Below are 12,205 nucleotides of genomic sequence, written 5' to 3' on the forward strand. Positions count from 1 at the left end.
TCTGTTTCTTTTCCATGGGCTATTTAAGTCTGACCCTTGAGTTCCACAGTTCTGCTGGTTGTTATCCTTCTGCTGTAATCAGGGACTGACTCAGACCTGGGACACCAACTTTACTTGACACCCAGCATCATAACGGCAGGGGGGCAGGTAGCCTAGTGGTTAGAGCATTGGGCCAGTAACCGAAAGGTTGCTAGATCGAAACCTGAGCTAATAAGGTACACTACATGATTCCATAACAGGTATGACAGCCACCCTTTGCCTTGATAACAGCTTTGCACACTCTTGGCATTCTCACATAAATAACACAAAAAACAGAACTTGAGCGTGCATAACTATTCACCCCCCCAAAGTCAATACTTTGTAGAGCCACCTTTTGCAGTAATTACAGCTGCAATTCTCTGTATGTCTCTATAAGCTTGGCACATCAAGCCACTGGGATTTTTGCCCATTCTTCAAAACAAAACTTCTCCAGCTCCTTCAAGTTGGATGGGTTCCGCTGGTGTATAGCAATCTTTAAGTCAGACCACAGATTCTCAATTGGATTGAGGTCTGGGCTTTGACTAGGCCATTCCAAGACATTTAAATGTCTTCCCTTAAACCACTCAAGGGTTGCTTTAGCAGTGTGCTTAGAGTCGTTGTCCTGCTGGAAGGTGAACCTCCATCCCAGTCAAAAATCTCTGGAAGACTGAAACAGGTTTCCCCTCAAGAATTTCCCTGTATATAGCGCCATCCATCATTCCTTCAATTCTGACCAGTTTCCCAGTCACTGTCGATGAAAAACATTCCCACAGCATGATGTTGCCACCACAATGCTTCACCGTGGGGATGGTGTCTCGGGTGATGAGAAGTGTTAGGTTTGCGCGAGACATAGCGTTTACCTTGATGGCCAAAAAGCAACATTTTAGTCTCATCTGACCAGAGTACGTTCTTCCATATGTTTGGGGTGTTTCCCACATGCCTTTGGGCGAACACCAAATGTGTTTGGTTATTTTTTGCTTTAAGCAATGGCTTTTTCTGGCCACTCTTCCGTAAAGCCCAGCTCTGTGGAGTGTACGTCTTAAAGTGGTTCTGTGGACAGATACTCCAATCTCTGCTGTGGAGCTTTGCAGCTCCTTCAGGGTTATCTTTGGTTACAGGTTGTAATGCAACAAAATAGGAAAGAACGCCAAGGGGGATTAATACTTTTGCAAGGCACTGTATGTGTGTGCTTTGAATTTAGGGCAACTTTGTGTGAAGTAAGTACACTAGGCTAAAGGCTTCTATGCCACAACCTGTTTGGATCATGTGCTATTTATTTTGGTGATAATCTGCTGCGGTGCATGCTGTGAATTTTGTGGAATTACATTAGTGCGACATTGGGGGTTATTATTTATTTTTCTCAGGTCTTGTCATTTTATTTTTTGAGGAAATGTATAGAGTGGTCCCAGGACCGGTGATAATCCCTAATATACAGTACCATTTTATATGACAGACCCTTTTTATGGAGGCCTGTGAACAGCACTCATGTCTCAATAGATGGGCATATACTGTAAATGCAGTACTTGACCCTTAATCTGCATGCAGATGTTACCAATGCATGGGGTTTGCACTGCATATATCATCCATATATTTTAATGCTAATCCTGAAGCATAAATAAGGGATAATCAATGAGGGGCTATTGGTTCTAGGGAAATAATGTACATCACAGAAGGTGTGTGTGCAACGACATGCAGCGGAGATGTACTCACCTTCAGCAGAGTTGCGTTATTTCCAGAGAACACTTAGGCTGCGTTTACGCAGACAGCTCAATTGTGACATTTCTTCACTAATTTGTCTTTTGACCAATGAGATCATATCTTTTAACCATAATTGGGAAAAATATCTGAGAGCATACACATAACATTAGCTAGCAAGCTAGCCAGCTAACGTTAGCTAGCTAACAGGACACTTTAACTTGACATTATGTTTATGCAGTTTTACTACACAATAAAAAAAATAAAAGCCGCGTTGGACACGATTACCTAGACATACTGACCAGCTCCAATAGACAGACGTGTGCTATATGACAGACCAATACAAACTTATCTCTCGGCATGTCTAGCCTACTCATTATCTCAGCCAATCATAGCTAGCGGGAAGGTTGCTCACTTTTTCTGTGGCTTAACCAACTAGGCTCGTCATTTACCAATTGTATTTGTATTTACAGATGCCATACAAGTTTGATATTAAGGCACATGAAAGTTCACAAGTTCAAGAAGGCATTTCTCTGCAAAATTATTTTTACTTTCAAACAGCTCTCCTGTGAAGTCATAACTTGCCTAGTTTCCTCAATCGGGTCACATATTGGCATGTTGTTCTTTCTTCTGTTTTTGGAAGGTTTAATGCCAGGGCTCAGTCTTTAGCCGTGGCTTTGAGCATTTATCTGGCTTTCTGTGTAATACAAAATGGGGGTAAATCACCCTTACCCCATCTAAGCCCTCTCTCTCTTTCATTTTCATTTGTTTCTTTGATTCTCTCTGTGCTACTCCTTCCATCCCTAGCCAGGGTTAATAACTCAGCAGTCAGGCTTGAATCGAACAGTGGCAGGAGAAGTGTGACCAGATTTCAAAGTATGCCCCCCTTCTCTCTCTCTCCCGCCCTCTCCCTCTTTCCCTGTTACCATGATTACAACAGAGAGGAATTTGTGTCTGCTGTTCACACACAAAAACCATGCTGGCACACACACACACACACACAAGCTTGCACACACTCACACACTGGAATAACAATGACCTGTCATATTCATTAGGGATTTAGAATTTGTTAAGTAACTCACTTTCTGTCTACACTGAAGGATCCTCAAAATGTACCTTATATTTTCCCTATTCAAGGAATTCCCTTTATAGGAAGAGATTTATGGCCCTTTAAACTTATTGATGATTAGTCATGAGTCTGTGACAAAGACACTTATCTCAATGTGAACACAAAATTTGATTGACAGCTTAGTCATTTTTAAGTGTACATTAAAGTGTGTGTGCATGCGTAAGTTTTAACACATTTTAACTGTGACTTTATTCATGATATAGCACAACCCCTTATACCTTAATGCTTATGTATTTCCATATTTACCTTTCCCTTCTTCACACCACATATTTACGCTTCCCCTGCAGGTCACAGATCCAGATGCAGGGGCTAACGGTCTGGTGCGCTACAGGATAGTCAACCACCCAGGTGTCTTCACCATCAACGAGAACGGCAGCATATTCACCGCAGTGCCTCTGGATCGGGAGCTCAGGAGTCGGTATGACCTGATAGTGGAGGCCTCTGATGCTGCGGTGGACCCCCGCAGGACCACCTTCACCCTCTCTGTCCTTGTGATAGACATCGATGACAACAGCCCAGAGTTCTCCCAGAAGACCTATGTTGTCAACGTCCCCGAGAACAGCCCTGTGGACACTGTGGTGCTGCGCTTCAGTGTACGTCTGTTTGTCTGTCTGTGTGTGTGTGTGTGTGTGTGTGTGTGTGTGTGTGTGTGTGTGTGTGTGTGTGTGTGTGTGTGTGTGTGTGTGTGTGTGTGTGTGTGTGTGTGTGTGTGTGTGTGTGTGTGTGTGTGTGTGCGCATGTGTGCTTGGGCTTCAAACAGCTTAACTATTAAATGCACCCTTTAACATCCTTTAACTTCAAAGCGTCTCCAGCTATCAGCCGATTTGGCCTCCATTTCAACTGCCATTCTCTTCCAGGTTGGTAGCAAACATCTATAAAAATGTGAATTTCATTGCAATGGTTCTGACTGCAGCACCTCCATCCATCCCTCTCTCTATTCACTCTCTATCTTATCTCTCTCTCTCGCTCTCTCTCTCTCTCTCTCTCTCATCAATCCCTCTCTCCCTCCATCCCAGGCGGTGGATGCAGACCTGTTCTCTAACGTAACGTACCGTATCAAGTCTGCGGAGGACATGAAGCTGTTCTCAGTGAACCCGATCTCAGGCGAGCTGTCAGTCCTGCAGACCCTGGACTTTGAGGACCTGGCTAGTATGGGTATGGGGGCCACCTATACCTTCCTGGTGGAGGCCGTCGACCAGGCTGGGACCATGCCCCCCGGTGAGGCCACCGTCACTATTCGGATCACGGTACGATCACGTCGCTCTGTATTCACTGTGTTTGTCATGAGTGATAGTAAAAGTGAAAAATACTGTTGCTTCACACTCATTGTTTCCACTCATGATGGTGGCTAGTAGGCTAGTGCTTGAAGAATATGCAAGTTATGGCCCTCATCAAGGTAAAAGCACTTCTTGCTTTACATGTACAATGTTATGTACCATCATGGTCCCTAAGGACAAGTATCGGTGGTGAAGGATGCACACTAACAGCACTGTAGAAGTGATAGTCATAGTCTGCTGTCACTCTTTATTCACTGTGCTCTACAGATACTTTGGAAGCTTTCCTCCTCTGGTTAGGATGAATAAAAAGTGTGTTTCCAACTACTTTACCCTCATGGCCCCCCAGCAGAAGTAGTGCTGGCAAAAATCAACAAAGCAATACTGTTTCACTGCCAGGAGCAGAAGTAACAGTTATAGACAATGCATTATATAGTGCATTTGATAGGAGAAGCAATAGTTATTATTGTGGATGCTGGAGGTGCTGATAGCAGTGATAGAAACAATCTATTTTAGAGGCAGTACGTTTATCTCAATATTATAATATTGAGATAGCAACTTCATTAGCAGTATCACTATCAAGAGAGTAGTACTTTAGCTCTACATGAATAGCAGTCATGGTATTATGTCATATGTCTTGAATTTAATTTAATGATCACCTCATTCTACTAGGCTAGCTAAGAGACCCTTGCATTGGAGTCATGACTTGTCTTTGTTATGGCTGATCCAAGGCTAAATGGATATCCGGAGCCACTGTGCCTTTCTGCCCTTAGCCTTCACATCACAATGAAGTGCTTTGATTTGATTCGATTTATTAGGATCCCCATTAACCTCTCTAGGGTAGGTGGCACCAAATCGTCCCACCTACGTAACAGCCAGTGTAATCCCGTGGCGCGTTATTCAAAAACCTCAAAAATGCAAAAACTTCAATTTTTCAAACATATGACTATTTTACACCATTTTAAAGACAAGACTCTCGTTAATCTAACCACACTGTCCGATTTCAAAAAGGCTTTACAACGAAAGCAACACATTAGATTATGTCAGCAGAGTGCCCAGCCAGAAATAATCAGACACCCATTTTTCAAGCTAGCATATAATGTCACATAAACCCAAACCACAGCTAAATGCAGCACTAACCTTTGATGATCTTCATCAGATGACAACCCTAGGACATTATGTTATACAATACATGCATGTATTGCGTTTTGTTCGTGCGTTCAAGACACTATCCGAAAGGGTAAATAAGATTCCATGCAGGCCACTTCCTGCATGGAATCTTCTCAGGTTTTGGCCTGCCATTTGAGTTCTGTTATACTCACAGACACCATTCAAACAGTTTTAGAAACTTTAGGGTGTTTTCTGTCCAAAGCCAATCATTATATGCATATTCTAGTTACTGGGCAGGAGTAGTAACCAGATTAAATTGGGTACGTTTTTTATCCGGCCGTGTCAATACTGCCCCCTAGCCCTAACAGGTTAACTTCTCTGGGCAAGGTGGGACGTGACCGTCCCACACTATTCAACAGTCAGTGAAATAGCATGGCGTGAAATACAAAACAGCAAAAATATCATAATTTCAATTTCGCAAACATACAACTATTTTACACCATTTTAACCACATTGTCCGATTTCAAAAAGGCTTTACAGCGAAAGCAAAATATTAGATTATGTTAGGAGAGTACATAGACAAAAATAACCACACAGCCATTTTCCTAGCATGGAGAGGCGTCACAAAAACCCAAAACACAGCTAAATGAAGCACTAACCTTTGACGATCTTCATCAGATGACACTCCTAGGACATCATGTTACACAATACATGTATGTTTTGATCGATAAAGTTCATATTTATATCCGAAAACAGCATTTTACATTGGCGCATGATGTTCAGAAAATGTATTCCCACCAAAACTTTCGGTGAATGAGCACATCAATTTACAAAAATACTCATCATAAACATTGACAAAATACGTAACAATTATTTTAAGAATTATAGATACAGCAGTCCTTGATGCAACCGCTGTGTCAGATTTTAAAATAGCTTTTCGGCGAAAGCACATTTTTCAATATTCTGAGTACATAGCTCGCCATCAAAGCAAGCAATACAGACACCCGCCAAGTTCTGGGGTCACCTAAACTCAGAATTAGTATTAGAAATATTGTATTACCTTTGCTGATCTTCGTCAGAATGCACTCCCAGGACTGCTACTTCCACAAGAAATGTTGTGTCCAAATACCTCCGTTTTGTTGGTGCATTCAAGTCACTATCCAAAGGGTAACGCACGAGCGTGGAACGAGAGACGAAAAGTCAAAATGTTCAATTACCGTACTTAGAAGCATGTCAAACGCTGTTTAAAATCAATCTTTATGGTATTTTTTACGTAAAATTGCGATAATATTCCAACCGGACAATAGCATATTCATTCAAGAAGAAAAAGAAGGTGGGGTGTGCTCGCAGGACCGAGCATATCCAACCCTTTGTTGCCAGGCAGACCACTCAGTAACTGAGCTCTTATTATCTGCCCAGTGACAGGAAAATGCTCAAACCACTTTCTGAAGGCTTTAGACAGCCAATGGAAGCCTTAGGAAGTGCAATGTCCCCCACAGACACTGTAGTTTCGATAGAGAATCAAAAGAAGAACTACAATTCTCAGACTTTCCACTTCCTGCTTGGAATTCTCTCAGGTTTTTCCCTGCCATATGAGTTCTGTTATACTCACAGACACCATTCAAACAGTTTTAGAAACTTCAGAGTGTTTTCTATCGAAATCTACTAATAATATGCATATTCTAGTTTCTGGGCCAGAGTAGTAACCTGTTTAAATCGGGTACGTTTTTCATCCGGCCGTGAAAATACTGCCACCTAGCCCAGACAGGTTAATAACCTGAAACAGATTGCAGGCACTGGTTACAGTGGGAAGTTTTCTCTTGAGCGGACAGCTTGATGAAAACTAGTCAATATTCAGGTCAACAAAAAAGTAGAACACTCTGTTTACATCACATAGACAATCAAGCATTTCACACACATTATTTAGGTACTGACTGTTAGCACTTGGTGGCCTATAGCAACATCCCCCAAGAAAAGCTTTAGATGAGACAGGTGGACCTACAACCGCAACACTTCAAAAACACTTTACATGAGATCTTCTCTCAGCATTACAGGGACATGGCTCTAAATATATACAGCAACATCTCCCCCATAAGCATTCCTGTCACTTCTGTAGATGTTACATCCTTGTATGGCTACTTCTGTATCATCAAAGGAATTATCTAATTGAGTCTCCGAAATGTGCTAATCTAGGAATGTTATCTGATGTTAGCAAGTTATTGATTTCATGAACCTTGTTTCTAAGGCTACATATATTATTATTGGCTATTTTCAGCCGTTTCCTGGGTAGTCTATCAGTGATAGACATATTGTGAAAAAGAGCAAGAAAAAAAGAAGAAAAAAATAACATTCAGCAGTCCATTAAAAGATCCTCACCTGTGATAGAAAGACACCACTGTCCCCAACAATACTCCCACAGGCCCTGGTCTTTGTCATGTTAGCAATTTAGGCTACGCTGTTACTTCTTGCGGTTCCAGACAGGGCAGGTCGCAGGGAAGAAGGAAACACCAACAAACAGCAGGGATCTAGACAGCCACAAGCCCAGAACAATCTGCGGTCCCAACCACAAGGGCTAACCGCATCGCAAGCTACGTTCAAGCCCTCAAGAAAACCTCTGCTGATGGATAACTAGCGGTCGCATTAGCCCTGGTGCAATTCCAGGGCTGAATGACTCATTACCTTTGTGACTGCAATTATGTGAGGATTTTCAGACGCAGGTTTTCCCATTCCAATCTTTCAGGAGATTAGCCTCTCAATCGAAACTAAAAGATTAGACGCCTCCTGTTTTGGCACACTGTGTCTCACTCTATTTGTGTGTGTGTGTGTGTGTGTGTGTGTGCGTGCGTGCGTGCATATGTCTGTGTGCATGTGTGCATGTTCTTATGTCTTGAGTTCTTACACTTCACCTACTGAGTAGGTGTGCATTTGCTTTATACAATATTTAGGTGGTTGTGCATTTGCTTTATCAGGGTGTAAGTGGGTTTTATTTAGCCCAATGGTGGAACCACTGACTTCAACTCTGTATTCACAATTTTGACATGACAGGAAGGTAAGTGTGGTTCCTCAAGTTGTTCCTCTGCAGGCCCAGCCTACCTGTAGAGTGAGTTTGTCCTCCGATAAGGATAGTGTTTGATGCAGTTTCCTTGTTGTCACCCAGGAACAGTGTTTGATGGGATAAGGCACAGTAGTGCTTATGTTATCACACCCTCCTGGCTGCTATTTGATATGGCCTACATGCATTAAAGTGGGACTAATGGATTCACACTGGGTTCCTATGATTTTCCTTCTTTCCTCCATTTAACACCTGCATAGGCTTTTGAAGTCTTTTGTGTGTCTGATTTGTTCTTGTGTTATTCTAAAGGTTTTCTTGTTTCGTTTCAATGGAAGGCCTCACAGTGATTGATTGTGTACTCTACCTGTGTCCTGGGGTTTGTAATTAAACTCACACACTTTTCCTTATTTTCTCTGCGTTTCTGAAAACACACTGTAGAATCTGATAGAGCACGTGTGTGTGTGTGTGTGTGTGTGTGCGTGTTTGTGTGTGTGTATTCACCACCTGCACAAAGGAGGAAAACACCAAGGCATGGCTTTGTTATTGAAAGCAGAAGCAGTGAATCATAGTTTGTCAGCTCTACAAAACACAAGCTGCATATAAATGGATGGGAAGAGTGTCTGTGAATGAATGAGTCTTTGCCTTTCACAGTGAGGTCCACTACACATGGTTAGATCAGACAGTTTATTCAGGAGCTCTTCTCGCTACCGGTCAGCACCGACACACTTCAACCATACTATCAGAAATGTCATTATATCATATGAATCAATGTTTTGTTCTATTGCTGCTGCTGAAGATCTTGATTGTATATTATGGTGTCGGTGTTTGGCCTCCATCCCGCAACTAGGCTATCTAGAGAGAGAGAGAGAGTGAGAGAGAGTGAGAAAGAGAGAGAGATTAACCTCTTGGGGCTAGGTGGGACGCTAGCGTGCCACCCGTGGTGCACTCCATCAACAGCAGGTGCATTTCAAGAGCGGCAAATTTGAATCCAAATAAATGTCAAAATTCAAATTTTTCAAAAATACAACTATTTTACACCATTTGAAAGATAAACATCTCCTTAATCTAACCACGTTTTACGATTTCAAAAAGGTTTTACGGCGAAAGCATAAATTTAGAGTATGTTAGGACAGTACATTTACAAGAGTTGTGTGTAATGTTTTGTCAAGTCAAAGACAGGGTCACCAAAACCATAAAACCAGCTAAAATGATGCACTAACCTTTTACAATCTCCATCAGATGACACTCCTAGGACATTATATTAGACAATGCATGCATTTTTAGTTCTATCAAGTTCATATTTATATCCAAAAACAGCGTTTTACTATGGCATTGATGTTGAGGAAATCGTTTCCCTCCAATAACCGGCAGTCAAGTCAGCGTCACAAATTAAATAATTAAAATTAGAAAACATTGGTAAAATATTATATTGTCATTTAAAGAATTATAGATTTACATCTTTTGAACGCAATCAACTTGCCAGATTTAAAAATAACCTTACTGGGAAATCACACTTTGCAATAATCTGAGCACTGCGCCCAGAAAAATACGCGTTGCGATACAGACTAGACGTCATGTTGGGGAGATCTAAAATCGAAAATACTATGTAAATAATCCATTACCTTTGATTCTCTTCATCAGATGTCACTTCCAGGTATCACAGGTCCATAACGAATGTAGTTTGTTCAAAAAAGCTCATCATTTATGTCCAAAAATCTCCGTCTCGTTAGCACATGATGTAAGCCAGCCGGACTTCTCGTCATGAACGAGGGGAAAAAATATATTTCCGTTCGTTCAAACATGTCAAACGTTGTATAGCATAAATCATTAGGGCCTTTTTTAACCAGAACATGAATAATATTCAAGGTGGACGAATGCATACTCTTTTATAACGTATTGGAACGAGGGTACCCAACATGAACTCGCGCGCCAGGTGTCTAATGGGACATCATCGTTCCATGGCTCTTGTTCGGTCAGATCTCCCTCCAGAAGACTCAAAACACTTTGTAAAGGCTGGTGACATCTAGTGGAAGCAATAGGAAGTGCCAAAATATTCCTAAACCCCTGTGTTTTTCAATGGGATAGGTTTAAAGTCAATACAACACATCAGGTATCCACTTCCTGTCAGAAAATGTCTCAGGGTTTTGCCTGCCAAATGAGTTCTGTTATACTCACAGACACCATTCAAACAGTTTTAGAAACTTTAGAGTGTTTTCTATCCATATATAATAAGTATATGCATATTCTAGTTACTGGGTAGGATTAGTAACCAGATTAAATCGGGTACATTTTTTTTATCCAGACGTGCAAATGCTGCCCCCTAGCCCCAACAGGTTAAAAGCAATGGCATGTTCACTGTTATGTTATTGCTCTCTTTGGGGTTTTATGTTTCCAGGATCTTAACGAAAAGTATTAGATGTAATGCGATAGAAGAGAGACCCATGGCAGTAATTGTTGGAATGGCTATGCTAGTTTGCAAGGTATTATAGTGTAAATTTCAGTAAAAAATAAATAAAACTCAACATGACATACGATACCAGTCAAAGGTTTGTACACACCTACTCATTCAAGGGTTTTTCTTTATTTTTTTTACTATTTTCTACATTGTAGAATAATAGTGAAGACATCAACACTATGAAATAACACATGAAGTAACCAAATCATGTAGTAACCAAAAAAGTGTCAAACAAATCAAGATATATTTGATATTTGAGATTCTTCAAAGTAGCCACCCATTGCATGGATGACAACTTTGCACACTCTTGGCATTCACTCAAACAGCTTCATGAGGTAGTCACCTGGAATGCATTTCAATTAACAGGTTTGCCTTCTTAAAAGTTAATTTGTGGAATTTCTTTCCTTGCGTCCCACCTACTCAACAGCCAGTTGAATCCTGTGGCGCGTTATTCAAATCCTTAGATATGCTATTACTTCAATTTTTCAAAAATATGACTATTTTACACCATTTTAAAGATAAGACTCTCGTTAATCTAACCACACTGTCCTATTTCAAAAAGGCTTTACAACGAAAGCAAGACATTAGATTATGTCAGCAGAATACCCAGCCAGAAATAATCAGACACCCATTTTTCAAGCTAGCATATAATGTCACATAAACCCAAACCACAGCTAAATGTAGCACTAACCTTTGATGATCTTCATCAGATGACAACCCTAGGACATTATGTTATACAATACATGCATGTTTTGTTCAATCAAGTTCATATTTATATCAAAAACCAGCTTTTTACATTAGCATGTGACTAGCATGTGACTAGCATTCCCACCGAACACTGCCGGTGAATTTACTAAATTACTCACGATAAACGTTCACAAAAAGCATAACAATTATTTTAAGAATTATAGATACAGAACTCCTCTATGCACTCGATATGTCCGATTTTAAAATAGCTTTTCGGTGAAAGCACATTTTGCAATATTCTCAGTAGATAGCCCGGCATCACAGGGCTAGCTATTTAGACACCCAGCAGGTTTAGCGCTCATCAAAGTCAGATTTACTATAAGAAAAATGTTATTACCTTTGCTGTCTTCGTCAGAATGCACTCCCAGGACTTCTACTTCAATAACAAATGTTGGTTTGGTCCAAGATAATCCATCGTTATATCCAAACAGTGGCGTTTTGTTCGTGCGTTCTAGACACTATCCTAAAGGCTAAATAAGGGTGACGAGCATGGCGCAATTCGTGACAAAAGAATTCTAAATATTCCATTACCGTACTTCGAAGCATGTCAACCGCTGTTTAAAATCAATTTTTATGCCATTTTTCTCATAAAAAAGCGATAATATTCCGACCGGGAATCTGCGTTTAGATAAACAGACAAAGGAAAAGAAAGCATTCGGTCGAAGCGGGCACGCGCCTAAGCCCATAGTACTCTGAGTGGCCACTTGCCAAAAGCGATAATGTGT

At 41.0% G+C, this 12,205-nt stretch overlaps 1 protein-coding gene across 1 annotated transcript in view; it reads left to right on the forward strand.

Annotated features, from left to right (window-relative positions):
- Positions 1–12,205, forward strand: part of LOC106607182 (protocadherin-15) — a 371,077-nt gene that overhangs the window by 216,676 nt on the left and 142,196 nt on the right. The window contains exons 19-20 of the mRNA XM_045720950.1: positions 3,130–3,435; positions 3,859–4,089. Of these exons, the coding sequence (XP_045576906.1) occupies positions 3,130–3,435; positions 3,859–4,089 (537 nt within the window). The remainder of the gene's footprint in view (positions 1–3,129; positions 3,436–3,858; positions 4,090–12,205) is intronic.

Source organism: Salmo salar, chromosome ssa01 (genome assembly GCF_905237065.1).
Source record: "Salmo salar chromosome ssa01, Ssal_v3.1, whole genome shotgun sequence".
NCBI lineage: Eukaryota > Metazoa > Chordata > Actinopteri > Salmoniformes > Salmonidae > Salmo > Salmo salar.